The following is a 26,173-nucleotide window of genomic DNA, read 5'->3' as shown; positions in this document are numbered from 1 at the left end:
TCATGCTTGAGAAACTGGGTTAGCACGGGGGGGAGGCAGCCACAGCCTCGATTATTCATGGGCATGTTCCCCGGGGGGGCAGCCGGTGAGGCTGGAGAAGCCCCTTCAGCGCGGGGACGTGGTGACATCTCGGGGCCGAGGCGGTGATGCTCGTGGTCCAACGAGCTGGGCTGGCCCTGGCAGCCAAGGGCGTGTGCGTGCTTGCACCCCCTCCCGGGCGTGCAATCCCCCCCAGATGTGCATCCCTGGGTGTACATCCCCCCCAGATGTGCATCCCTGGGTGTGCATCCCTGGGCGTTCATCCCCCCCGCATATGCATCCCTGGGTGTGCATCCCTGGACATGTATCCCCCCAGATGTGCATCCCTGGCCGTGCATCACCCCCAGATGTGCATCACCCCCCGATGTGCATCCCTGGGTGTGCATCCCTGGCCGTGCATCCCTGAGCATGCATCCCCCCCCCCAGACACGCATCGCTGGGCGTGCATCCCCCCAGATGTGCTTCGCTAGGCGTGCATCCCCCCAGATGTACATCCCTGGGTGTGCATCCCGCCGGACGTGCATCCAGGGGGTTCAGCAGCCCTCGCTAAAGCCAGGAGGGAAACTGAGGCAGCAAACAGCAAGCGCAGCGCCGGGGAGAGGACCCCGAAGCGGAGCCGCTGTCACCAGGCAGCGCTCTCCCACACAGCGCCGGGAATAGACACCAGCTCCCAGCGCTGCGGCACCAACGCAGCCCCGCCACCCCCGGGGGGGGGGGGGGTTGTTTCTGGCCTTGGCACCCATCCTGTGCCACCCTCCCCCGGGTCCTTGGCCAGGCCTGCATGCTGAGGGTCTCTGAGGCGGGGACACGGGGTGGCTGCAGCCTCCCTGCCCTGCCCCAGCCCACCCACCCCTGGGTGCCCCGCCAGCCCCAAAGCGGGGGTGGGCTGTGGACTCTGGGACCTGGGGGGGCAGCGAGGGGCAGCATCTCCCCCTGGCAGTGCCCAGGGACAGGGCAGCGTCTGCAGAGTCAGGGCTTGATTTATTTTTTTTTTTTTAGCAAATGCTCAGCACCTCCCGGACCCTCACCGGGCTCTGTTGGACCCCGGAGATGGAAACTCCCGCTGTGTTCCCCCTCCTAGGGCAGCAAGAGGGGGTGTGCCACCCCCAGAGCCCCCCAAACCCACGCTGGGGCTCAGCCAGAAGGGGGAGGGGGGGGGGCTCCATCCTCACCCCCCCCCCCCACCACCACAGCCCAGCCCACGCACAGTGGGGTGCTCAACCCGCCCCCCTGCTCAGCGCTGCGGGGCTTGCGAGTGCCAAAACCCCAGCCAGGGTAGTTTTGCTGGGGGGGGGTGGGGGGAAGCAGGGGATGCCGCCCTCAAAGAGGGGGGTGCTGGGGACCCCTGGCAGCGGTGGGGCTATTCCTGGCAGGCGGGCAGGCCGGGTTTATGGCTGTTTTCCTCCCTCTTTGTGCCGGGGGAAGCGGTGGGAGCGGGAGGGAGCAGCGGTGGGAGCGGAATACTGCTTCGTCATGATGCCGGCTAATTCCCCTCTTGTTGGGGAAAGGGACGGAGCCAGCGGCAGAGGTGGGGAGAGGCGAGCGGCACCCTACCCACGCACCCTACCCACGCACCCCCCACCCACCCCCGCACAACCCCCACCCCCGCACGCCCCCCACGCACGCCCGGCTCGCCAGCCCGGCAGCCGTTATCGGTGCGGAGGCCGGGCACAGCCTCGGCGCTGGGGCTGGGAGATAGGCTCCCACGCCCGCCCGCTTGCACGCCCGCTTGCACGCCCCGCTTGCACGCCCCGCTTGCACGCCCCGTTGTCACGCTCGCGGATGCGCGCCGCAGCGCGCCCGGCCGTGGCTTGGCCGCAGCCAGGGCAGCTGGCCCAGCACCCCACGGGGGGTGTGTGGGGACACACACACACACACACACCCCCGGACGATTTGGTGGCCAAGCCAGAGGAGGAGGAGGAGGCCAAGGGCATCCCCCTTACAGCCCCGCACGGCTGGAGGTATGCGGTGTCCCCGTCCTTAGGTGAGTGGCCGTGTCGTTTGTGTGTGTGTGTGTGTGTGTCCCCCCCGCCTCTCCCGCCTGGTGGCTCGGTGGGGAGAGGGGAAGGGAGGTGGCCGTGGGTGGGGGACACGCAGCCAGGGGGGGGGGTCTGGGAAGGACGGTTGGTTGGGCTCAGCGTGGCCACCCTTTGGGTTTTTTTGGTCGCCTTTCAGTGCCACCGCTCCCCCTCCCTCCCCTGGCTCTGTGTGGGCCCCCCCCCTGCTGCCGGGGGGATGTTGGAGGAGGAGGGGGGGGGTGTTGGGCACAGCCCCACATCTTGTCCCCCGTCTTCTCCGGGGTGGGGGCTGCGGCTGTGTCCCCTCCCCACGGCTGTCACTGCAAAGCCAGCTGCCCTTGCTGGGGGGGGGGGATGTGCTGGGGGCGGCCGCGGGGACTGTAAGGGCGGTGACCCTAGGCGGGGACACGGGCTCCATCGCTGACTGGGGGAGGGGGGGGGTACCCCCACCCATGTCCCCTCTGTGGCAGCGCGTTGGTCCCAGGACCCCACTTCACCCCACAACCCCCCCCTGGGAAACACACACCCCCCCCCCAGCACGGCTCGGCCAGCGGAGCAGGGACATCCCCACCCCCCCCACCCCACCCCCCCCTTGTTGTCCATATATCCCGAGGGAGGAGGGCAGAGCAGCCATTCCCGGCCCCACTCATGGAGCGAGTTTGTGGGGTCTCAGCGCTGTTGCTGGGGAGGTGGGGGGGCTTCCCCATCCCACTTCCCCCCCCCCGCCCCCCCAGGCACAGGCTGTGATGGGGTTTGGTGATCCCTGCGTGCGACGTGGTGGGGCCGTGGCGGTGGGGGGGGTCTTGCCATGGGCATAGCGTTTTGGAGACCCCCATCCCGCTCCTCCTGGCCCCATCCAGCCCCCCCTGGCAAGGCACCGAGGGGCCAAACTCCCATTGTCCCACTGCCACGGAGCATCGCGGGGCTGCCTGGGGGAAACTGGGGTGCAAAGCCTCACCCCCCAGCTCTTGGCCATGGATGGAGCCATCTCGGGGCGGGGGGGTTTCGGCTCCTGGCCGTGGGCGTGCGGGGCCAGTGGTCAGGTAGGGCTAAGCCCAGAGTCCCCTGGGAAGACCTGGGCCACCAGCTGCCACCTCAGTCCCGGGGAGCCCCCCTCTGCATCCCACCTCCCGGTGTCCTGCCAGGTGGGTGCCTCGCTGCGGTGGCCCCAGGCACGGCACCGGGGGACTCGGGGTCCTACCGCCCCGAAGTGCTCCACGCAGGGCATCCCGTGGGGGTGGTCGCTAAAGCCGACAGAGCTGGGGGGGTGTGGGGGGGCGCTTCTTGGGGTCCAGGGGCATCACCAAACCCACCCCGGGAGCCCCGGAGGGACGCGGCCTCCGCACACACCCCCAGTGGGTCCCTCCCGGCCCCTCCGCGTGCGGGATGAGCAGGCTAATCCCACTTTAATCCCAGATTACGTGCCACGTGAGCCGCTGCCCGAAGCGGGCTGCAGCGTGGCCATCGGAGCAGGGGGGGCCAGGGATGGACCCTCACTCACCCGCCCCCCCCAATTCAGGAGCTTTAAGGGGAGCGTTATGCATCCCCACTCTAAACTTGTTGGGAGGACTCGGAGCTTTCTGGTGGGGCTGGGGGCCAGGAGAGGAGCTGGGTTGGCCCAGATCCCTCGGATGGGAGGAACCGAGCTGCCAGACGAGGGGGAAATGCCCCATCTCCTGGAAGGGGCAGGTGGGTCGCTGCTGTTCCCCCTCCTCCAACCAGGGAAACTAAGGCACAGAGCGGCCCCGTGTCTGCGGGAGGGTACACAGGCAGGCTGCACCCTCCAGCCCAGGCAATGGAAAAATCCCAGGGGCCAGGCACTGGCAGCTGGTGGCTTTTAAGGCCACCGAGGTGTCCCTGGGCAGGGTGCAATGGCACGGAAGCAATGGGCTGTCAATAGCCGAACGGTCGCTCCCCTCTGCCGAGCGATGCTCCGGCAGGGAAGGAAAGGGCGAGAACCAGGACAAAGGAGGAACCGGACACCGGTGAGACACGGGTCGGGGACCCACGTGCTCCCCGTTGGCTTGGCCCCGCCGCGATCGAGTTGCCAGTGGGGCCCCTGTGTACGGCCGTGCCTCAGTTTCCCCCGGCGAGGCGGGGAGGATGCTCGGTGCCTCTCCCGTGCCGTGTTTGTTTGGCGTTTGCAGCGGGAGGAGGAGGAGGAGGAGGAGGCCGGGACTGGGCTGGGAAGCACCGGACGCCGTTCCCAGGGCTGGCGGGAACCGTCTGTTCGGGGAACTTGTGACCCCGCCATGTCATTGTCATGTGTGTCCCCCCCACCGCTGGCGGGGAGCCGGGGCAGCTGCTGGAGCGGCGGGGTGCCTGTGCCCAGTGCGATGGCAAAGCCAAGGCAGGCAGTGAGGAGGAGGAAGGAGAGGGGAAGAAGGCTGGAGGTGGGGAGGGGGGGGGTCCCTTCCCTCTCCCGTCCTGGGCGAAAGGGGGGTTCGTGCAGCCTGGCCCCGGTGCCAGGAGCTGATGGCTTTGGCGGCTGCGAAAAGTCAAATCCGGATTTCCTCGGGGTGGGGAGGAGGGAACCGGCCTCTTCCTGCAGCAGCAGCAGCAGCAGCGGGAGCCAACACCCCGCCGGCACGTGGTCCGTCCGTCTGTCCATCTGTCCATCCCTCCCTCCATCGCTCTTCCTCTTCCCATCCATCCATCCATCCCCAGCACCTTCCTCTCTCCCCGCTCCGGCGAAGCACCGCGGGTACCTGCAGCATCGCCCCGGGAGGGGAGGGGGGGATGTGGCGTTACCCCCTCACACACACCCCTCGCCCCGCTCCCCCTCGCCCTCCTGGCCAGGAAAATCCCAAACACGCTCCCGGCTTGGCCTTATCGCGTCGAGCAAGGGCTGGTGCGGGGGACCTGCCAGCGAGGGCTGCTGGGGAGATTGGAGGTTGCCATGGGGAAAAAGGCTGCCAGCAGGGCGGTGGCTCCCTGCCTGCGACAGATAAGGTGTCCCCGTGTCCCCCGGCTTTGCTGGGGGACAGTGCTGGAGCTGGTTGTGCAGCCCCGGCACCCCTCGCACCCCTCGCACCCCTCCGGTTCCGTCGTGGCATCTCTCCGCACCCCTGGATCCGGTTTGTTTGCCTTCCCCGCCAGTGGCTGCATCCACCGTGTCCCCACACCCACTCTCCCACCGGCCTCTTGCTGCTTCCTCCTGCTATTCCCCATCTCATCCATCTCCCCGCCATCCCCGCAGCCCCACCGCCAGCCCCCCAGCCCCACCGCCTGCCCCCCAGCCCACCTGTGCCCCCCTGCACGCCGTGGGGTGCGAACCAGAGGCTGCGGGGTTGGGGGGGGGGGATGTGGGGGCTGCCCTGGCTCTGCCGCTGGAAAGTGTGAGCTCATGGGTGTGCAGGGCGGCCGCGGCTCACTCGGACAATGCCGCCTTGTGCCGCACTCGGTGCCGATCTGGGGGCACCCATCCCACCGGCACGGGGTCCTGCGGATCCTTGGGAGAGCTGGGAGGTGCTGGGAATGGGTGTGAGTGAGTTTGACCCCCTCCTTAGTGCCAAAACCGGGGGTTATTTGTGGCAGGGTGGTCCTGCATGGAAAGCCTCAAGCCCAGAGCCGCTGGCAGAGCCTCCGTGTCCCAGCTCGACCCTCGGAGGAGGGAGCCGAGGGTGGTACCTCTTGCCGGGCTGGAGGATGCTCGGGGCTTTGTCAGATCTGGTCCTTCTCCATCTCTGCATCCCACAGGGATGGGCTCTGCGTCCGCTTTGGGAGCCGTGGGGCTGGAGGGCGGAGGGGTTGGGGGGTCCCCAGAGGGGGTGGCATCTCCCCAGGTCTGCTCACAGGCTGGTGGTGGCGGCAGGGCTGGGGGCGCAGGGGTGGGTTTCCGAGTCTGGAGGGCTCCACGCTGCTGTTGCCGTTGTTGTTGCCTGGGTTGCACGAGGGTTGTTTTTTTTTTCCCCCCAACCGCCCTCCCCTCTGAAAAGGAGAAGTTTTGGAGGAGAATGGGGAATTTTCCCCTTTGTGTGGGGCATTGTGGGTTTACAGCACAGGGAGGGCTCAGGCCCGGGGGTTGAGGGGCAGGGGCTGAGCACAGCACGCCCGTCCCGCTGCCGCTGGAGCCTTCTCGAGGCCGCTGGCTGCCGGGGGACAAAGGGCTTCATTACCTCTGCTCCGCTTGCCAGCACTCGTCAGCAGCCACCGGGCAGCCGGGCAGGACTCTGCGGGCACCGGGGCAGGGCGGGGGGGGGTTTTGCAGGGGCGACGGGAGGACAAGGTTGAGCTTCCCATCGTTGTCATCCTGCCAGTCGCTGTCACCTCTCTCGCCTCCGTTGCAGAGGCAGCACCCGAGCCCAAACCCGGCGCTAGCACCCAGAGGGATGTGGAGCCACAGAGGCAGCGGTGAGTGGTGGTGGTGGTGGTGTCCAGCATGTCCCAGTGCTTCTCCCCTGCCCCCGGGGCAGACCCGGAGACCGTTCAGCCACCCCAGGGATGGTGACATCCCCTGGCAAGCCTGTCCTGCTGCCAGCGCCTGAATATTTGACAGGGGGGCTGAGCTGGCCTCATGCTGCTTTAGGTTGTGGGGGGGGGCAGCCCCCTGGCAGGAGGGTGATGCCCAGCCCTGCTACCCTCGGGCACCAACTTTGGGGTGCTCCATGCCCGCTCTGGCAGCACCCCGAAACCCCTGCGCCTCCCCCTGTGCAGGACCCTGTGACTGACACAGCCCCTCCAGCCCACAGCTGAATGGAAAGACTGCAGAAGGTAAGGGGGGGGGGGGGATACACTCTGAGCTGGGCGCTGGGGGCTGTGGGGAGGGTGCTGGGGGCGTAGGGCAGGGTGCTGGGGGCTGGCAGGGTGCTGAGGACATCGGGCGAGGTGCTGGGGGCATAGGGCAGGGTGCTGGGGGCATGCAGGCTGTGGGGAGTCCTGCGTGCCTAGGAAAGCCACGCAGGGGCTAGCGGCCAAGGGCAGGGGCTGGTGGCCAAGGACATCGTCAGAGTCACCCTGGGATGCTGCTAGCAGGGCCCTGCCTTCCTCCTCCTCCTCCTCCCAGCCCAGCCTGGCAGCACCATCTAGTGGCAACGTGTCCTGGCCAAGCCACTGTCACCTCCCGGGTGTCCCCTGCCCTGAACTACCACGCTGGAGCAAAGGAGACCCCAGCGCCCATCCAGAAATACCCCGTCCCCAAGGACGCTTCGCCCCGGTGCACTGAGGTCCATGGGGCACAGGGGTGTCCCCGGACCCCGCCCCTGTCATGCCCCAGGGTCCCAACCGTGACCCTGAGCCCTTTCCTGGGCTGGCCGTGCCGAGGATGAGGTTTGCTAAAATCTCCCCTTTTCTCCCCTTCTAGCAACCACTGACCTCCCCTGGGAGCGTCTGTTCCTCTCGTGGGTCCAGCGTCCCCGGATCGCCCTCCAGCATCGTGGTAAGGGGTCACTCCCACCTCCCCACCACATCCTTCCCTCCGTGGGCAGCATGGGCCTCCCCAAACCCTCTCCATCGCCCCAGCGGGACCGTGGAGGAAGCCAGCCCCATTCCCCAGTGTTCTGCGCCCAAAAACAAAGGTGTTTTTCCTTCCTTCCAGGCCAAAATGGACAATGAGGTTCTAGGCTACAAGGACCTGGCCGCCATTCCCAAGGACAAAGCGATCCTGGATATCGAGCGCCCCGACTTGATGATCTACGAACCCCATTTCACCTACTCACTCATGGAGCACGTGGAGCTGCCGCAGAGCCGAGAGGTGAGGATGCCCTGTGTTCCCTGGTTGTTTTGGGGGGCCAATGGGGGGAAACTTCCCCCCCCCAAGAGGGCTCCCAGAGGGGAAATATGGATCTGCTGGAGTAATTTGCTTCTTGCCTTCTGCCAGCGTTCCCTGTCTCCCAAATCCATCTCTCCTCCTCCGTCTCCGGAGGTGAGTACCGACACCGCTTGCCCCAGCTCTGGGGTGCAGGCGGGGGCTCTGAGGAGGGAGGGGGCGATGCCGAATTGCCGGGGTCTTGCTGCTCACTGGCCCCGTTTGCCCGCAGGTCATCCGGGAGTGGCTGGAGAGCCGGACCCCCAGCAGTGCCCCGCAGCCCACCTCTCGCCAGGGCAGCAGCTCGGCCCGCAGCAGCGTGCAGCACTTCCACCGACCCGGTACGCTCCCCCCAGGCACCCTGACGCCCCCTCCCCAGGCACTGCCTGAACCCCAGTGCAGACCCACCATAGGGGGCTGCGTGAGACCCTTTCCATGGCCGTGAGCTGCCTATTCCCGGCCCCCAACGCCCCTTTTTCCCTCGCAGAGACCGACACGACGGAGCTCAACATCTACAAGAAGCCTCCGATCTACAGGCAGAAAGGTGAGCAGGGCGGGGGGGCCTCTGTCCCGTGGGATGGGGCACCCCAGGGCGCTGCGTCACCACCCCCCCCCCCCCGCGCCCCACAGAGCACCATCCCGGCGCCCACCATGGGAAGCATCTCATAGAGGACTTGATCATCGAATCCTCCAAGTTCCCGGCGGCGCAGCCCCCAGACCCCAACCAGCCCGCCAAGATTGAGACCGACTACTGGCCGTGCCCCCCATCCCTGGCCGTCGTGGGTAGGTGGGGAACAGGGGCAGGCAAGGGGGTGGGCTGCATCAGGGGGTTGATCCCCCCCCCCCAGACCCTGCAGGGATGGACATAACGTCCTTTCTCTTCCCCCAGAGACGGAGTGGAGGAGGCGAATGGCCTCCAAGAGAGGGGAGGAGGAGGAGGAGGACCTGACGAAGGAGATGAAGAACCTGCGTGAGCTCCAAAGGCAGGAGCTGAGCAAGGTGAGGGGCAGAGCGGGCAGGTGGGCACCCTGTGAGGGGCTGGGGACATGCTGACACTGACCCCCACCCGTGTCCCTTTGCCCCCCAGGTCACCTCCAACCTCGGGAAGCTGATCCTGAAAGAAGAGATGGAGAAATCTCTCCCGATCCGGAGAAAAACCCGCTCGCTGCCGGACCGGACACCCTTCCACACGTGTAAGTGGGATGCAATTCCTGCATCCCGTCCTGTCCCTTCCCAACCTGGCAGCTCCAGCTGCCTGCACCCCTGCCAGCTCCCGCAGCCCTGCCTGCACTTCTGACCGTCTCGCTCTCTCGCAGCTCTGCACATGGGGAGCTACAAGAGCTCCTCGCTGCCCGCCTCGGGCAGGAGCACCCTCACCCGGGTGAGTGGGCAGGCAGCAGCCCCCCCCCCCCCGCGCTGCCGGGGCCACACGGCCTCAGGTGGGGTCTGGGGGTGACACCGCTCTGATGCTGTCCCCTCTCCTCCCCTTGCAGCTGCAGTCGGCAGAGTTCAGCTCGGCAGGCAGCGAGAAGAGCAGTCCGGGTGAGCATCAACCCCTGGCGTGGGGATGGATCTGGGATTGGGGGATGCAGGGGTGTCCTGGGGGTTTTGGGGGTGTTCAGGGGGATTTGAGGGTGTTCTGGGGGACTTGGGAGTGTCCCCAGTATTGGGATATGTCCCCAGGGATGCGGGATGCTGGGGCAAGCCTGAGCTCAGCAGAGGGTGGAAAATCCCCTCTTGGGGCTTGTTATCACCCAGGGGAGGATGGTGGGGGGCCACGGTGGGGGGGTCCCCAGGGCTGAGCCCTGCTCCTCTCTGTTTTCCAGGCCTGCAGGTAAGCACTCCTCTGGCTGCCAGCGCGGAGACCCAGCGAGAGGGTGATGTACGCTGGCGGGGGGCAGTGGGACACCAACACCGGGGCCACCGCTGTGATGAGTCCCAGAGGGGAGAGGGGAGAGCTGGAGGTGGGGAGGGTGGGTGTGCTGGTCCCTGGGCTGGAGCCCACCACCTTGGCTTCAGTTCAGGTGGGAGAGGGCAGCCTTTCGGGGAGGTGGGGGTCGCAGCTGATGCCAGGCTCTGCCCCCTCAGAACGGCCAGCGTGGGCGCATGGACAGAGGCAATTCCCTGCCCAGCATGTTGGAGCAAAAGGTGAGCGGGGCTGGGGGCTTGGGAGAGGGGATGGGGGGGGCTGTGGAGAGGGTCTTACAGCCTCCCCCCTGCCCCCTCGCAGATCTACCCCTACGAAAGTCTGATGGTGACAAACCGAGGCCGCGTCAAGCTGCCGCCCGGCGTGGACAGGACCAGGCTGGAGGTAGGGGCTGAACCAGTGGTTTGGGGGGTACGGAGGTGGTGGGGGACGGACCAGCACCCCGTCACCTTCCTCTCCCCCAGCGGCACCTCTCCCCCGAGGATTTCCTGAAGGTCTTCGCGATGCCCCCCGAGGAGTTCAGCAAGCTGGCCCTCTGGAAGCGCAACGAGCTGAAGAAGAAAGCCTTCCTCTTCTGAGCCCACCTCGGCCCCGAGCTCAGTCCGTGTCGCGCCGTGTAACCGCTTTAGGGCTCTCAGCTGGTTTTTACTACGACCCCCTCCCCTTCCCCTCTCTCCCCCAGCCCACCCCACACACCCCCCGCCCCCGGGCTCTGCCCCCTGCCTCACTCCTCCTGCGGGGAACAGGGTTTGGGGAGGGGGGCTCGAACCTGCCTCCGCCACCCGGCTTACAGCGAGGGCGATGGGGCTGGGGACAGGCCCTGCCCCAGAGCAGGCACGGTTCAGCCAGGAGGGGAGGGGGGTTTGGGGGGGGTCTCTGTGCTTTGTGGCCCCCTCTTCCCCCCCCCCCCCCCCCCGGCATGCTGGCAGGGGCAGTGCCTGGCTCTGCTTTCGGCTGGCCGGGAGCACGCCGGCTCCGGGGAGTGGGCAGCGGGGTGACTTCCCTCCTCCCTGGGGGTCGGCTGCCTCCGGCCCCCCCGCATTTAGGACGACCTTCTGTCCGTCGTCCCCGTCCCCCCCCCCCCCCCCACGCCTTCACCCCGAGACTTGGGAAGAGCCTGGGGGCCGACTCACTGCCAGACCGATGTGCTCCCAGCTCCTGCCAGGCCGGCATCCCACCTTGCCCCCCACGCCTCCAGCCCCCCCTCTTAACGCCCCCCCCGCCCCCCCGCAGCCGGTCCCTCCTGTGCCAGCTGCTGCAGCGAGGACCCCAAGGACACGTACACTGCCAAAACCTGCCTGGCACCGGGCTGGCGGGGGGCAGGGTTGGGATGCCAGCGAGGTGGAGCACAGCGGGATGGGGCAGGGGGTGACAGGGCGGGGGTCCCTGGGGCAGCAGCTCCTGCTGCATTTCAAACTGCAGCGGGGTGATGCGCTGGGGCGGGGGGGGGGGGGGGGGATATGATGCAGCAGAGCAACGGGGTGATGCAGCGGGGCGATGCAGCGGGGTGGAAAGGAGCAGGGCACGGCCCGATGGGCATCGAGGCTGCTGGGGGTCTGGGCAGCACTGCCTGCCACCCCCCCCCCCCCCCCCCCCCCCTCCTCCTCCAGCCGCTTTGCAGGCAGGGCTCGGCACCAGGCAGCACCTTCCCTTCTCGCACTTCTCCCATCCTTTCTTTGGGCACACGTTTTGGGCAGGAACCCCTCTGCCTCTGCACCCCCGCCCCCCCCCCCCCCCACGCTCCCCGGTTTCTGTTTCCAACCACTTTCCAGCCGCTAGACCTTGTTGGGGTGTAAAGAATGTAATTTATCGGGAAATCACTGGCCCATACTTGCCTTTCACTGCTACTCTACGAACGACATATCTATAAATATATATATAAATATGGGTTGTTTTCTGACTGGACTACAGTGATTCACTTTCTCTGTTTTGTTAGAGTTTATTTTATTTGCTGGTGTCGGAGAATCCGCGTGAGAGTGATTTTTTGCTTACAATTAAAGGTGAAATGGCTTTATCCAGCCCGGCTGTGCTGCTTTCCTTCCCGACCCCCTCCCTCCTCCTCTTTCTCCTTCTCCTCCTCCTCCTCCTCCCCCGGCCCCAGGTCCCTGCAGATGGCGGTGGTGCTCCGAGGAGGATGCGGAGCCCTTCCCCGCCTCCCCCCCGCCCCAACCGGGCTGTACTGGGGGCCCGTAGGGCGTGTACGAGCCGAGCCGAGCCGAGCCGGGGCAGCGCTGCCCCGGTCCCGGTCCCGGTCCCGGTCCTGGTCCCGCCGCGATGTGAGCGCTCCCGCACCATGGCCCGGCAGAGAGGTACCGGTGGGGTGGGGGGGTGGGGGGTGCAAAGGGGTGCAAGGCTGCTGGGGAGGGGGTGTGGGAGCCTGCAAAGGGGTGAAAGAGAGGGCAGAGGGTGTGCGTGGGGTAGAGCAGGGCGTGGGGAGGGGGTGCGAGCGTGGAAAAGGGGGGGGGGGGATGGAAGGGAAAGGAGGTGCGAGGGAAGGAGGAGAGTGTGCAAAAGGGGGGAGAGTTTGGGGGGGGTTGGTCTGGGGTGGTGGGAAGGTGCGTGGGGCTGTGGGGTGGGAAGGGGTGGAAGGGGCAAGGCGTGGGTGTCAGGGCTCGGGGTGTGGGAGCAGGGACGGGGGTGCCCGGGTGCCCCCCAAACGCAGCGGGGTGCCAGTGCGCGGTGCCGTGGCAGGGTTTGGGATGCCAGGGCTTGTGCCAGCACCCTCCTGGGGGGGGGGGGGGGGGGTTGGGGGTGCAGCGGCCACGGGGGGGAGGGTCTCCGCCCTTGAGCCCGTGGCCTGGAGCCTCGACGGGTCACGCTGCGGCCAGCGGCATCTCCGGGCGGCCTCCAGCCTCCTCCTCTGAGTCATCCCGCGCTGGGCGAGAGCTGCCCCGAGAGCCTTGGGGTGCCCCTGAGCCACTGCTCAGCCCCCCCCTCCCCCTGCACCCCACGGGGGAGCAAGGCTGAGCCCGGGCACCTCTCGCACCTCGTTGCATAGAGAAAACTACACGTGGCCGCAGGGCAGAGTTACCAGCCCCGAATCCCCCCACCCCGGGGTGCTGGCATCACCCAGGGACGGCAAGCTCCCGTGGCATCCTTCGGGCAGCTGCCTCCTTCCTCTTCCTCCTCCTCCTCCTCCTGCGAGGATGAGGATGCTGTGGGTCTGGGCCGTGTCGCGGGGGAGCGGGGCGCTTTGCGAGGAGACGGCTGGGTGTTTGGGGGGGGCGTTTTCCGAGACCGAGGCAGATGTTTTTCATCTGGGCTGCCTTCCCTTGGCCCCGGCAGCAGGCAGCTGGCATGGCCTCAGGGGTGAGAGCAGCCCCTGCCTGCTCCGAACCGGGCTGCGGGCATGGCCGGGCATCACCGAGCGCAACCCTCCTGCCCCACCGAGGGCATCGGGGGTGGCCGGGGGAGGGGGGGACACAGCGCAGGGGGAGGTGCAGGGAGGGCTGAGGGGGTGAGTGGACGGAGATGTCATTGCCGAGGAATTTGGCCTGGGTGGAGGAGAGGAGAAAGGGAGGGAGAGGAAGAGCCAGGCACACCGGGCATGGGGGACAGTCCTTGTCCCCCACCACGCTCGCGCTCTGCCCACAGGTCCCTTCAGCCAGCCTCTGCCCCGGCACACCCCCACCCCCCCGCCAGTCCCCCAGGGAGCTGGTCTCCCCCCTCCCCTTCCCCAGTTTCCAGGGAAATCCAGATGTTTGGGCCCAGCTCCGGCATTGCTCAGCCTCGCTGCCCTGCCAGATGTTTCCTCTCCCCCTGGGCAGGGGTGTGTGCTCCCCAGCTGGGGACACCGGGGAGGGGGACAGTGCTCCCCGCCCTGTGCCAGCACCTCCGCAGGGGCTTCTCCCATGTCCCCTGTAACGGACACGGGGTCGGTGGGCTCCTTCCCCCCTGCCACTGGCTTTGGGGGTGCATTGCATCCCCGCCAGCCCAGAGCGATGCGGGATGCAGGGCACGGGGATGCCGGGGTCACCTGGGACGTTGCGGGGAGTCACTGGGGCAGCATGGCTTTGCTGGGGCTGTCCCTCTTTTTCCTCGCAGGGGGATGGCGAGGAGGGAGGCTGGGATCGAAGCGGGGTGGTGTGGGGGCAGCCAGCGCAGCCAGGCCCCTCGCCAGGAGGCAGCGGGTTTCGGCAGCGGCTCTGCACCGTTTTCCCCCAACTGGGAGCAGGGTGCGGGGTGTGGGACTGCCGTCTGCCCCATCCAGGGCGAGGAGGCACAAAGCAGCTCCTTGTCCTGCTTTGTCCTGGCACGGCAGGGTCGGGGTCCCCAGCTGGCGCTGAGCCCTGACCCCGCTCCCTGCCCTCGGAGCGGGCAGTGGGTGAATGCTCAGCATTTTCGGCGTGCCCAAAGCAGCCTTCAGCAGCAGCTCCCATGCGCCATGCCTCCTCCTCCTCCTCCTCCTCCTCCTCCTCCTTGGCGGCACGGAGGAGCGGCACATTGGGCTGCCCATCGCAGCCCCCCGGCCGTGGCTCCCCTCGCCCTAAGCGGGAACAGACCCACTCTGTGAGCGCACACAGAGGAGCCTTCAGCAGCGTGGGTCCTCATCCCCCCTCCTCATCCTCCCCTGGCACCCCGGGCCCATCAATAGCTGGATTGTGCGGAGCCAGGGCAGGTGCCGGGAGCGGGGGGCACAGCCGGCAGCGCACGTAACCCCCGCGGCTGTTTGCTGGGCACCGGGGACCCCCTGCCAGGCCTGCCCAGTGAGGCGGGCAGGGGATGGGCATCCCTGCCTGCACCCTCCTCTGGTGGGGTGTGATGGCCCGTCCCTGTCCCCTGCAGACCTGGACAAGCTGCTGTCGGACCTGCGGTCCTTCCTGCTCATCCTGGACCGGGAAAGCCTCAGCTCCACGGCTCGGGCCAAGAAGAAGTCGGTGGCCGATCTCCTCTCGCGGCTGCAGAGCCCCCCGTGTGAGCGTGGGTCTGTGGGTAGGGGGTGACGGGGCGGTGGGCAGCAGGGAAAAGGGGCCGGGAGCGGGGCTGTGACTGGGTGCTCCCCCCCCCACCCCGCAGCAGAGGATGCAGAATATATGATCATGCGCTGCCTCTCGCCCTCCCCGGGGACCCCACAGGACCGGGCCAGCCCGGGTGAGTCGCACGCTCTGACCCACACCCCATGCCCACCGGTGGCTCATCCTGCGTGGCCAGGGATGCCCGATTCCTCGCCCACCCTCCCCACCGCTGCCAGTCCTGCTTTTCCCCCCAGGAACCAGGACGGCGGATGCAACAGGAGGGAGAACCCGCGAGTGCCGCCCGGCCAGTGCCCTGAGCCTGCGTGGAGGGGTAAGGGTGGGCAGGGGGGCTGCGGGTGTGCGGGGGGACTCAGGCAGCAGCACCGTGCTGGGACAGGGGGTGCAAGAAGGGCACTCGGTGACCATCCCTGCACTGCAACCTTGCTCGCACAGGGGTCCGACCAGGCCAGGAAGGTTCCTGTGCTGCCTGCCAGCTCTGGGCAGAGCCCACCAGCAACCCCCTGGGGACCCTGTGAGGTTCACCCCGGGGATGGCAGCACCCTCAGAGCACCCCTTGTCTCCCCAGAGCAAGGTGCCGGGCGCCTCGCCATCCCCACCAGCCGAGGACTCCTACGAAGATGCCGAACCCCTCGGCTCCGGCAGATGCGCTGGCTCCGGTGAGCACCCCACCGCACCCCCTCCCCGCCACCCGCGTGCACCCACCACCCTGACGCCATCCCGGCTCTCAGGCGACGCCGACACCGACAGCAGCCACTACGAGTCATACGAGGAGGACGAGGACGGCGTGACGGACCGTGCCCACTACCTGCGGCGGCCACCAGCCCCCGGGGCCGGTGCTGAGCCCCCCGGTCGCCCCGAGGCTCAGCTCTGCGGCTTCCTCTGGAGGAGGCGCTGGCTGGGGCAGTGGGTGAAGCAGCTTTTTATCGTCCGGGAGCACGTGTTGCTGGTGAGCAGCCGGAGGATGGATGGATGGATGGATGGATGGATGGATGGATGGATGGATGGATGGATGGATGGACGGATGGATGGATGGATGGACGGAGGGTGGGAGCAGGTCCCCGAGCTCTGTTGACCCCCGCCATGCCTCCGCAGTGCTTCAGGTGTGCCACGGACCCGCAGCCAGTGCTGGAGCTGGATCTGCGGGGCTGCCGCGTGGCCTCCAAGGCCAAGCGCGGCAAGAAGATGCCGCACGCCCTGAAGGTGATGGGGACGGCAGGCGAGGCGCTGGTCATCGGCTTCCAGAGCCGGCAGCAGGCTGAGGACTGGAGGAAGGTTTGGAGGTGTTGCAGCCTGGCAGAGCTCTGCGTGGGCAGGAGGGGAGGGGTGGGCAGGGAGAAATGGGGGCACAGCCCTGCTGGGGTGCTCCCGAGGCGGTTGGGGACAACCCATTGGGTCCCCAGCTCCTCTCCCATCCTGGGGGTGCCTGGAACCCCCGTTCGATGGGGGAGCGGGAGCCCAGGGCTGCAGCGTCCCCCCCTCTCCCTTGGCAGGTGATTGAAGAGGTCAGCAGCGATGCCCCGAGCGGGTTGGCAGCCATCAGCGTCCCAACGGCCCCATCCTCGAGGCTCGACAGGGTGAGCCGCTCATCCTTCCCTGGGAAACCCAGGCATGAGGAAGGGGCTGCTGGGGGGTGTCAAGGGTACACCCCAATGCCCTGTCCCACTGTCCCTGTTGGGGTGGGTGGGGGTCAGGGTGCTGGGAGTGTAACACCTGCAGGGGATGGGGCTCTCTGCGTCTCTGTTCTCAGGCTGCTGCGTCCCAGATCGGCAAGGAGGAGGAGGAGGATGGCTCCCAGCAGAGCTCTGCCCGCAGCCCCCGGCCCGGAGAGGATGCTAAAGGAGGTGCGGTGCGTGAAGACGGGGCGAAGGGGTGTCCCTGCACCCCGTGCCCCTGCTGACGGGGTGGGGATGCACCCCCAGGTTTCCTGGCAGTGCGGCTGCGCGGGCGGTGGCAGCGGCTGTGGTGCGCGGTGCGGCGGGGAGCCCTCCGCATGTTCCCCGAGCCCGGGGGTGCCCAGCGCCCCGTCTGCGCCCTACGGCTGGAGGGCTGCGAGGTCTCCCCCGGGGCGGCCGCCGGTTCCCCCCAGCACCTCCGCATCCGCATCGCCCAGCGGGGCCGGGAGCTCGCCCTGCTGCAGGTGAGCGGGACCCCCGCCATCCCCGCCACCCCGTGTTCCTCCCCCAGGGGGGAACCCGCTGAGCTCAGACCTTCTTCCCCACGCCAGACCCGTTCGGATGAGGAGAGGGAAGCCTGGCTGAAGACCCTGCGGGCCAGGGGAAGAGGGGAGCTGGCTGGTGACAGCCCCTGCGCCGAGACCCCCAAGCTGGGCGATGCCAGCAGCTGCCCTGCTGCGGGGTAAGGAGACGCTGGCCGGTGCACGGCCGGCCCCAGTCCTCCCACTACACTGAGGGGTCACAGGCAGCAATGGGACCCCCCTCCTGCTTGCAGCGGGCTGCTGCTGCGCCGTGTCCCGACCCCCAACGCCTACATGGACGACCCCTTCGGGCAGCTCCCGCCAGCCGAGGCCCCCAAGCACCTCTACTCCAACGCGGAGCGGCTGCAGCAGCTGGTAACCTCCACTGATGCACCTTGCCCCCCCCCCCCCCCCCTCACAATGCGAGCCCCAGGGTGGGGGCGAGGGGCTCCCACCCTCCTCTTGCCCATGGGCTTCTCCCGGGCTTCCTTCCGCAGCAGCAGAGTTTGGACCGAGCCGCGCAAGGGCAGCGCCAGAGACCCGTGTCCGCGCTGCCCACCGGTGCCTGCAGCGACGCCCCGGGCAGCCCCCTGCCCTCGCAGGCAGGTGAGCGGTGGCTGGATGCTCCATCCAGAGGAGCAGCGGGGTCTCCCCCAACCCTGCCCCCCAACCCCACGTGCCGGGATGGAGGCTCTGGGGCTTCCTCTGCCCTTCCTCCCCAGCATCGGTGCCAGCTCTCCGAGGCAGGGCTGCCAGCCCGCAGCGGGCGAAGGGGAGCCCTGAGCTCCGGAGCGGAGGTGTCTCCCGGTCCCAGCGCACCCTGACGCTGCCTGAGAGGAAAGGAGCTAGGGATGGGCTGGATATCCTCATCGGTAGGGCCACCCAGGGGCTCTGCCCCTGTGCCGGGGGGTGCCTAGCCCTTGCCCACGCATCTAGCGGGATCGAGGGGTGCCCAGGTTTGGCAGTGCCCCCGTTTTTCCTTGCAGGGAAGAGAGCCTTCCCCAAGCTGGAGGAGAAGGTGGGGCAGCTGGAGAGGGCCTGCCGCATGAAGGGCAGGCTGAAAGCCGGCTCCGAGATGAACCTGCTGGCCATCGGCAAGTCGCTGAAGAGCCACATCACCGCTGCCACCGCCAGCTCGGCTGGCTCCGAGGTAGCGGGGGGCACCGGGGACAGGCAGCGGGGCAGGGCAGGGGCTGCAGGGAGCGTGAAGGGTTCGGGAGGGCGAGCATCGCCCTCTCCCCGCTCCGTTTTTCCGGCAGGGTTCATTCTTCACGCCGCTGTTGAAGCGCACCACGTCGGCGAAGAGCGCCCTGAAGCCATCTCCCTCCCCGGTCATGGTGGAGAAGGGAAAAGTGATGCAGAAGAGAAAGGTACCGGCCAGGGGCTGCGTGGGGGAGGGCAGAGTTGAGGTGAGCTGGGGGACCCCCCATGGTGCTGAGACAAGGAGGGGGTTCACCACCCGTCTCGCCCGCTTTCCAGGAGTGGGAGATGAAGTCGGCGATGTGAGCAACGCCGCAGCAGCCCCCCGGGGCAGCACCCACCCCCGTGGGACCGGGTATCCCTCAGCAGAACGTCGGGCTGCACGTGGATCGTGCAGGGCCAGCCTGGTACCTGCTTTTTTTAACCATCCATATCAACACTACAACTACGCACATCTATATTTTTATATATATATGTATATATATATACATATAAACTCTCTGTGGGTTTCTAGTGTCTGTGGCATGAATGCTGGGGGGGGCTGCGAGCCCCTCCCAGGCTCGCTGCCTTCTCACCCGCCCCAGCACCTCGGTTTTGGGGCACAGATTTCCCAGTTGCCAACCTCATGAGCTGCCAGCTCTGTCCCCAGCGCGGCTGTGGTCAAAACGGCGCACCAGCAGCACCCCAGCCCCGCCGGGGATACCCGGTGGTGGGAGTGGGTGCGGATACACCCCAGACTGAGCAACTGGGGGTGGGGGGGACACGCAGACTGGTGGGGGCTGCTTGGGGCACCTAATTGCACCTTTTTTGGAGTCAGCGGGACCCAGGCTGGGCCCTGGGCTGCTTCCCAGCAGCTGTGCTCGCCATGGCTTGTTTTGAATCATAGAAACATTTATTGTTATTTTTTTTAAGGATAAAAAAAAAAAAAAAAAGGCAATCCTAAAACTTCTGTTGGGTTGTGCTGCGGGAAGCGGTGAGCTGGGGAGGGGGCTATCCTTGTCCTGGCGTGCACTGGGGGGGCAGGGGGGGATTGTCCCCAGCCTGGGGAGAGGTGTACACGGGGGGGGGGGGGGGGAGGTGAGTGTCCGTCCCCCTCCCGGTGCACGGGGTTCTGTCCGCATCCCAGTTCACGGGGGTCCGACCCCCTCCCGGTGCATGGGGGGGGTCTGTCCCCATCCCGGTGCAAGGTGTGCACGGCGGTGAGCCCCCCTCCCGGTTCACGGGGGTCTGCTCCCCTCCCGGAGGAAGGTGTGCACGGGGGGGTCTGTCCCCCTCCCGGTTCACGGGGGGTCCGTCCGCATCCCGGTACAGGAAGTGCCCGGGGGTCCTCCCCCCTCCCGATTCACCGGGGGCCGGCCCCCTCCCGGTGCACGGGGACGTCTGCCCCCCTCCCGGTGCACGGGGGTCCGTCCGCATCCCGGTTCACGGGAGTCCTCCCCCCTCCCGGTGCACGGGGGTCCTCCCCCCTCCCGATTCACGGGGATCCTCCCCCCTCCCGGTGCACGGGAGTCCGCCCCCCTCCCCAGAGCCGCCCCCCGGAGCAGTTTCGGGGCTGAGAGACCTTTCCAAACCCCAGCCCCATCCCGCCCCCCCCCCCCCCCTCCCCGCTCCCCCAACCCACCCGGAGCCCGGAGCCGGAGCGGAGCCGCGGGGGGAGGTACCAGGGCCGGGCCGCCCTCCCCCTCCCGCCGCCGGGCGGAGCCACCGCAACGGGGCGGGCACCGGAGCGCTGCGGGGTCGGGAACCGGGGGCCGGGGCTGGGGTCGGGACCGGGGCGGGGGGAGGGAGGGGGGTCCGCAGCCATGCTGAGCCGGTTGGGCGCGTTGCTGCAGCAGGCGGTGGAAACGGTGAGGAAGGGGGGGGGGGGGGGGGGGGGGGCACGGTGGGATCGGGACCGGGGGGTGTCTTCTGTGCGCCCCTGACCGCGGCTCCGGTGTGCGCAGCGGGAGCCCAGCGTGGACCTACTGGAAGCCTTCACCGAGCACTGGAAGGGCATCACGGGCTACTACCTGGAGGCCACGGGTGAGTAGGGGGCGAGGAGAGGGTCCCTGTGCCCTAGAATGGGGGTGTCCTGTGGCGTGGGAATGAAGTCCGGTGGGGGAACGGGGTCCCCGTGTCCTGGGAGAGGGTCCCCGTGCCCTAAGATAGGCTCCCCCTGACCTGGGAATAAAACCCCTGTGCCCGGGGAGGGGGTACCCATGCCCTGGGGGGGGACCCCGTGCCCTGGGGCACGGGACCCCGTGCAGTAGCGAGGCACCGTGACGACCCTCAGGCACCGTGGCTGACCCGGCGTGCACGGATTTAACATGGGGCACCCTTTCCTGTACCCCAGGAGGATTTATCCAGCTGGGTGCTTGGCCCCGCTCGGCCCCGACCCCCCCCCTCTGCACACTGGCGGGGTCAGCGTGGGGGATTTGGGAGCGTCCAGGGCACGTCCCTCCGTGGGAACACGCCGCTCTCCGGGAGCGCTCCAAGCAGGGCCTGGAGAGCTTCAGCCCTTTCCCCAGCAGGATCTCGGTCCTTCCCGCTTGGCACCAGCTGCCCCTTTCCCCTCCTGGGCCGTGCTGGGGGGTCTCCAGGGCTGGCCGTGCCCACCAGTACAACCAGTATCTCCGGCCGCGGCGAGGACGGCCGGGGAACTTGCTAGGCCATGAGCGGAAGGAGAAGCCTCGAGTGCTGCTGGGACTCCGCCATCACATTGCCATCTAGCGTCGTCCCCGCTGGCGCTGGTGGAGGAGGATTCTGGGCCAGCAGCACAGCTTGGGGTGTCCCCAGGTGGGCACCCCACATTTGTACCTGGGCACCCCACCATGCATCGCTCCCCTGGCCGCAGCCCCGTGTGTGTGTGTGTCCCCCTTCCCCCCCCCAAAAAAAATTCCTGTATCCGCAGATGAGAGCATCCCCGCCAGACAGACGGACATCCCCTGGCGCCTCAAGCAGATGCTGGACATCCTGGTGTACGAGGAGAAGCAGCACCCGGCGGGGGAGGCTGGGCCGTGCCTCGAGTACCTGCTGCAGCACAAGGTCCTGGAGACCCTCAGCACGCTGGGCAAGGCGGAGGTGGGTGTGCAAGCACCGGGGAAAACCCACCTTGGGGGGGCTGAGACCCCCCCTGCCCCGCAGCACCCGCAGCCTTTTCCATGCTGGCATGGTGCTGTGCGGTAATTTTAATTTTTAAGCTGGTCAAGTTGCTTGGGTTGGGTTTTTTTTTTTTTGGGGGGGGGGGGGGAGGAGCTGGATTGCTCGGGGTAGGATCCCCGTTGGGAACCTTTCTGCTGCTCCTCCGAATGGCTCCTGCACCCCATCGCATCGCTGCGTGCACGGGAAGGGCGTGTTGCACACCAGCAGCCTGTTTGCACCACCGGCACGTCGCTGCTTGGGTTCGCAGGACAAGGTGGTTTTAGACAGACCCCTCTCAAAGTCAGTATTGCCCCAGTATAAGGGCTCTGCTCTTTCTTTGTTGCTGATCATAATAAGGCTCCCTATAAAGAGCTTTTCTTCAAACCTAAGCGAACGCTAGTGCAGTGTGGGCTTCAGCAACAAGCTCTGGCCCTTCCGTGGCTATGAGGATTTGGGTTTTTTGGGTGCTGGGCTTCAGCATTGCTAGCACTGTAGCACTGGAAAAGGGGAAATAATCCCCCCTGGTTTTTATTCTGCAAGACAGCTCATTTAGAAGAACTGAGTTTGGTCCCTAATCGCTAAAGGGAGAGGAGCCTGGGGCAGGTGGGAGGTCCTGTGGGGGTTGCCTGGGTCCCTTTGCATCATTTTGAGGGACCAAAACCGCCGTCTCCGCTGCGAGTGTTCTCGCAAGCCGCCCACACTGACTGCTGGGTGAACCCGGCAGGCGATTTGGGGCGAGTACAGGGACGTCGGGTGCACAAACGGGTGATGCCTCTCCCCATCTCCCTCCTAGTACCCCCCCGGGATGAGGCAGCAGGTCCTCCTCTTCTTCAGCCGGGTGCTGGGGCAGGTGCAGCACCCGCTCCTGCACTACCTCAACGTGCACAGGCCGGTGCAGGTGAGCCCCGCGCCCGGGAGCTTCTGGGGGGGCTGGCGGTGCCGGGGTTGGCCGCGTCCCCGCCAAAAGCTGCCGGGCACCGATGCCTGTGGCCATGGGGGTGGCCCTGCTGCACCCTGGCAGGGCGGGAGGGCAGCCCAGCAGCCCGGCAGCCCTCTCCCTGCCCCGCCAGAAGCTGCTCCAGCTCAGCGGCGACCGCCTGGGCTCCGGCACGGAGAAGGAAGAGGTGCAGTTCGCCGCCGTCCTCTGCGCGAAGATCAAGCAGGATCCCGCCCTGCTGGCGTATATCCTGGAGGTGAGCAGCCCCCGCCGTGGGTATCCCTGTGCTGGTGGGACACGTGTGGCGTCGTCTTTGGGGTCACCTCTGGGGTTCGGCTCGTTTAATCGAGCTGTTTCACGTGCTTTGCGGCTCCATCCCCGCTGCAAAGCTCTCCTCGGGGCGCGGGGGAGGACGATGGTGGCTGCGACGCTTTGCTGCTCCTTTTCCTCTCCAGGGCAAAAGCATCCTGAAGGAGAGGAGAGCTCAGGAGCTGCCGGCCAGCCCCGTGGAAGAGGGCGCAGAGCATCCCCCGGGCACCACCGCCAACTCCCCCCGGGCTGAGCCCTCCCCGCCACGGAGGGACAGCAACCTCGTCACGTCCTTGGTGGGGCTGTGCAAGAGCAAGGTAGGGGGGCAAAGAGCTGGCAAGGAGGGGACGGTGGGGCACCGCCGGCTGTGTGACACCACCCCTCTCCTCCTCCTCCTCCTCGCAGAAGAGCAGGGTCGCGCTGAAGGCTCGGGAGAACCTGCTCTTGCTCGTCGGGCTCGCCCAGGAGGCGGCTGCTGCCAGCCTGGCGCGGGGCAGCGCCCTGTGCCAGCTGCTGACGGAGCATCTCTGTGACCTCTACAGCGCCGTGGCCCCCTGCACCGACCCTGCCGACGTCCTCGCCCTGGAGAGGACCAGCTGGAGGTAAGGTGGGCGCTGGGCAGGGTCGTGTGTGTGTGTCGCCGGTGCTGCCAAGGCTTTGCCGCGGCACCACGTCCTCTACCCCGCGCAGGTCGCAGGGCGATGCTGCTGGCGACGGGGTTTTCCCGGGGAAGGAGAGCCTGGCTGCTTTCTTCGGCTGGCTGGACTACCTCGACGAGCTGGTGATGGGCGCCCACCCGGTAAGGAGCACCCAGCCGGCCCCGCGGAGCACGGGCAGCCCCCTGCCCACGCCGCGGCTCAGCTTCTGCCGTCACCCACAGGTCGTGGCGGATGCCATCGCCGAGGCCGTGGAGGAGAAGTTTTTCCAGGGCATCCTGCAGCCGCGGCTCCTGCAGATGTGAGTGTCCTGAGACAGCAGCTGAGGGGCAGGGGAGGGGGAGTTTCTCCATCAAAGACCCTCTTTGGGGCCGGGACTGTGGGGTTCCCCTTCTCTGCGCCTCGTTTTTCCCCGCCGTCTTGCTCTTAGGACCCCACCGTGTCCCCCACCAGGTCCGAGCTCGACGTCCTCAGCGCCACGGCCATGCTGACGGGCACGGTGCGGCACACCCGCGCGCCTCCCCTGCTCCACCGCCTCGTGCTCTTCTTACTGGGGCCAGACCGGCACCCCGAGACCCCGGGGGACACCCCCCACCCTCTGCGCACCCAGCTCATCGAGCGGTGCGACCACCTCTCCGACGAGGTGAGCCCCATCCTGGGGGGAGGGGGATGGACGGGTGGTGCTGGGGGGCAGCGCCGGGGGTCTCACCCCGCTTTGCCGCGCCGCAGATCAGCCTGGCCAGCCTGCGGCTCTTCGAGGAGCTCCTGGAGAAACCCCACGAGCATGTGGTGCGCAGCCTGGCGCTGAGGAACCTGGAGGCGAGGGGCTACCTGCAGCGCAGCCCCCCTGCACCCGACGAGCGCGGACCCCACGAGCTGGACCCCGACGAGGACGGGCTGTGAGCTGGGCGGGGGGGATCAGGGCAGGGGGTGTGTGTGTGGGGGGGGGGGGGGGGGTGGTCAGCCTCTCGGTGCCCACCCAGCTCACACCCCTGGGCTGTTCCCGCAGGGACCTGGAGGAGGATCCGTATTTCACCGATGGATTCCCAGACGCCGGCTTCAGGATGGCGAAAAAGCCTCCGCGGGGCTCAGCCCCGTCTGGGAAGGGGCAAGTGAGCGAGGTGGTCAGCAGGTAGGGCTTTGCAGGGGCTGCTCCAGCATGGGGGGGGCTGCGGCTCCTTCCTCATCCCTCTCCCCTCTCGTCCAGCTTCCTCTGCCTGGTCCCCGAGGAGGCGAAGACCTCCTCCTGCATGGAGGAAGGCGGCTACGACACCTACGTCCACGATGCCCTGGGCATGGTGAGTGGCTGGGAGGGGGTGGGGGGGGGTGGGGGGGGGGGGGGTTGTCCCCATCCTCGGTGGCGCCGGCCCCCGCTTTGGCTCTCACCCACCACTGCGCCCCCCACCCTGCCAGGTCCAGGCGTGCCGTGCCAGCGCGGCCCCGTGGGGGTGGCCCGCAGCCCCCCGGCCCCTCGACGCCGGCCACCCCGAAATGACGTTTTACGAAGGTCAATTCCTTAAGGTGCTGTTTGACCGGATGACTCGGATCCTGGACCAGGTAGGGAGGGTGCCAGTCGGGCTGCTGGGGACATACCCGGGTCCCCACCGTGCTCTGCCCTTCCCCTTGGCACGGCCGGGGGGGGGGCTTTTCCCCAAAGGGCTCTCCGGGCTGGCACAGCCTTTGTCTGGGCTGGGGGGGGACACGTGAGGTAGAGGATGCTTTGGCTTCCCATGGTTATTGCCAGCCCTGGGGACCCACAACGGAGGGTGGTGGCACCCCTTTTCCAGCATCCAGGACCCCCAGGGTGGGGGCAAAATGGCCAAGAGCATCAGGGTATCTGCAGCCCCTGAGCTCCCGTGGGTTGAGGTTCCCGCTGGGGGATGCCGGGGCGGGGCGGGGGGACACACAACAGGGGAGATGGGCTGTGTTGGCTCCCACTGAGCATCCCCCCCTCCCCCTTCCCCTGCCCCAGCCCTACAGCCTGAACCTGCAGGTGACCTCGGTGCTGTCCCGCCTGGCCGCCTTCCCCCATCCCCACCTCCACGAGTACCTGCTGGACCCCTACCTCAACCTGGCGCCCGGCTGCCGCTCGCTCTTCTCCGTCCTCGTCAGGGTAATGTCACCTGCTGGGGGGTGGCAGAGGGGGACACACACTCCCCCCCCTCTCCCCCTTGAAATATGGCCTGACTCTTTCCCCCCCCACCCCCAACATGCAGGTGATCGGGGACCTCATGCAGCGGCTCCAGCGGGTGCCCCAGTTCAGGGCCAAGCTGCTCCTGGTGCGCCAGCAGCTCCTGGGGCTGGTGCCTGGGGAGCAGTAAGTGCTGGGGGTGGGGGTGGGGGGCGGGGGGCAATGCATGCCTTTTGGGAGGGGGGGTGTACCCCACGGAGCCCCCCATTGCTCATCTCCCCGTAGGATGGACCACACGATGCTCTTCAAGGGGGTGGTGGTGCTGGAGGAGTTCTGCAAGGAGCTGGCTGCCATCGCCCTGGTCAAGGGACCACCGGAGGGACCTCCCTGAGCTGCTGCGCCCCGGTCCCCCCCGCTGAGCACCCCGTCTTCGACCTGGCTGCGGTGGCCACCGGGGATGGCCTAACCTAGTAGCCTCCGGTGGCCCCGCTCAGGACCAACAGGTCCCCAACCGCCGGGCACGGCGGTGGCACACCGGGAAGGACACAAGAAGGAGGAAGAGGAGGCACAGAGTCCTTCACCACCCCCTCAGCCAACCCGGAGGTGATGCCACCTCCCCGGTGCAGGATGCGGCCCCGCTGGGGGCAAAGGCGAACCGTGTTGCGTCTCCTCCTGGGTGGTGGGTTCCTGCTTCCCCCCGCCCCCGTGTCGAAGATGCCCCTGAGCCCCCACCAACCTCAAGCAGGATTTTTTGGGGCAATAATTGGCAGCGTGGGCTGTCCTCTGCCTGCGTGGGGCAACGCCCCCCCCCCCCCCCGAGCTGCAAGAACTCAAGCGTCTGCTGCCCCTGCTCTGGGGAACTGGGGGGTTTGGGGGGGTGTGTGTGGGATTGTGGCTCCTGCATGGGGGGGGGCTGGTGC

The 26,173-nt window shown here is 67.6% G+C and overlaps 3 protein-coding genes across 5 annotated transcripts; all 3 read left to right on the top strand.

Annotated features, from left to right (window-relative positions):
- Nucleotides 1-1,845: 1,845 nt before the first annotated feature.
- DMTN (dematin actin binding protein) lies at nucleotides 1,846-10,423 on the top strand. Its single transcript, XM_086477266.1, has 17 exons — nucleotides 1,846-2,023; nucleotides 6,347-6,410; nucleotides 6,714-6,770; nucleotides 7,360-7,434; nucleotides 7,594-7,749; nucleotides 7,876-7,920; nucleotides 8,036-8,144; nucleotides 8,291-8,347; nucleotides 8,434-8,586; nucleotides 8,693-8,802; nucleotides 8,891-8,996; nucleotides 9,120-9,184; nucleotides 9,297-9,345; nucleotides 9,630-9,637; nucleotides 9,892-9,951; nucleotides 10,034-10,114; nucleotides 10,195-10,423. The coding sequence occupies exons 3-17, from the start codon at nucleotides 6,753-6,755 to the stop codon at nucleotides 10,306-10,308; spliced, it is 1,206 nt and encodes a 401-aa protein (XP_086333392.1). The 5' UTR covers nucleotides 1,846-2,023; nucleotides 6,347-6,410; nucleotides 6,714-6,752; the 3' UTR covers nucleotides 10,309-10,423.
- Nucleotides 10,424-12,023: 1,600 nt separating this feature from the next.
- Nucleotides 12,024-18,559, top strand: LOC147413905 (actin filament-associated protein 1-like 2). 2 transcript variants are annotated; one of them, XM_086477205.1, is made up of 17 exons: nucleotides 12,024-12,039; nucleotides 14,516-14,644; nucleotides 14,747-14,821; nucleotides 14,940-15,016; nucleotides 15,272-15,362; nucleotides 15,435-15,652; nucleotides 15,799-15,978; nucleotides 16,197-16,280; nucleotides 16,469-16,547; nucleotides 16,626-16,843; nucleotides 16,931-17,061; nucleotides 17,155-17,275; nucleotides 17,398-17,506; nucleotides 17,623-17,772; nucleotides 17,887-18,050; nucleotides 18,160-18,270; nucleotides 18,380-18,559. In XM_086477205.1, exons 1-17 carry the CDS (start codon nucleotides 12,024-12,026, stop codon nucleotides 18,404-18,406), a joined length of 1,980 nt encoding a protein of 659 aa, XP_086333331.1. In that variant the 3' UTR covers nucleotides 18,407-18,559. The 2 variants fall into 2 exon arrangements, with proteins under 2 accessions (XP_086333331.1, XP_086333330.1); XM_086477204.1 differs by having other exon boundaries at nucleotides 16,197-16,300; nucleotides 16,444-16,547; nucleotides 17,635-18,038.
- Nucleotides 18,560-19,902: 1,343 nt separating this feature from the next.
- On the top strand, nucleotides 19,903-26,052 carry FHIP2B (FHF complex subunit HOOK interacting protein 2B). 2 transcript variants are annotated; one of them, XM_086477078.1, is made up of 17 exons: nucleotides 19,903-19,947; nucleotides 20,044-20,122; nucleotides 20,991-21,160; nucleotides 22,014-22,118; nucleotides 22,291-22,413; nucleotides 22,613-22,783; nucleotides 22,872-23,068; nucleotides 23,157-23,265; nucleotides 23,347-23,423; nucleotides 23,576-23,765; nucleotides 23,852-24,021; nucleotides 24,132-24,254; nucleotides 24,330-24,420; nucleotides 24,536-24,679; nucleotides 25,095-25,235; nucleotides 25,339-25,439; nucleotides 25,539-26,052. In XM_086477078.1, the coding sequence occupies exons 1-17, from the start codon at nucleotides 19,903-19,905 to the stop codon at nucleotides 25,642-25,644; spliced, it is 2,142 nt and encodes a 713-aa protein (XP_086333204.1). In that variant the 3' UTR covers nucleotides 25,645-26,052. The 2 variants fall into 2 exon arrangements, with proteins under 2 accessions (XP_086333204.1, XP_086333203.1); XM_086477077.1 differs by having other exon boundaries at nucleotides 22,291-22,426; nucleotides 22,596-22,783.
- Nucleotides 26,053-26,173: the final 121 nt, after the last annotated feature.

This window comes from Leptosomus discolor, chromosome 23 (genome assembly GCF_034619465.1).
Source record: "Leptosomus discolor isolate bLepDis1 chromosome 23, bLepDis1.hap2, whole genome shotgun sequence".
Classification (NCBI taxonomy): domain Eukaryota; kingdom Metazoa; phylum Chordata; class Aves; order Leptosomiformes; family Leptosomidae; genus Leptosomus; species Leptosomus discolor.
Note: the sequence above shows the minus strand (reverse complement) of the source record. Positions and strands in the feature narration are given on the sequence as shown.

What these genes read in the sequence shown, in the direction of transcription:
- DMTN (XM_086477266.1), top strand. An exon ending in GCAGCACTTCCACCGACCCG is followed by an intron (nt 8,145 to 8,290) that starts GTACGCTCCCCC and finishes TTTCCCTCGCAG; the next exon opens with AGACCGACACGACGGAGCTC. An exon ending in CCAGCATGTTGGAGCAAAAG is followed by an intron (nt 9,952 to 10,033) that starts GTGAGCGGGGCT and finishes GCCCCCTCGCAG; the next exon opens with ATCTACCCCTACGAAAGTCT.
- LOC147413905 (XM_086477204.1), top strand. An exon ending in TCCGGGAGCACGTGTTGCTG is followed by an intron (nt 15,653 to 15,798) that starts GTGAGCAGCCGG and finishes ATGCCTCCGCAG; the next exon opens with TGCTTCAGGTGTGCCACGGA. An exon ending in AGCAGCTGCCCTGCTGCGGG is followed by an intron (nt 17,062 to 17,154) that starts GTAAGGAGACGC and finishes TCCTGCTTGCAG; the next exon opens with CGGGCTGCTGCTGCGCCGTG.
- FHIP2B (XM_086477077.1), top strand. Translation starts at nt 19,903, where the DNA reads ATGCTGAGCCGGTTGGGCGCGTTGCTGCAGCAGGCGGTGGAAACG. An exon ending in CTACTACCTGGAGGCCACGG is followed by an intron (nt 20,123 to 20,990) that starts GTGAGTAGGGGG and finishes CTGTATCCGCAG; the next exon opens with ATGAGAGCATCCCCGCCAGA. An exon ending in GCGACCACCTCTCCGACGAG is followed by an intron (nt 23,766 to 23,851) that starts GTGAGCCCCATC and finishes GCCGCGCCGCAG; the next exon opens with ATCAGCCTGGCCAGCCTGCG.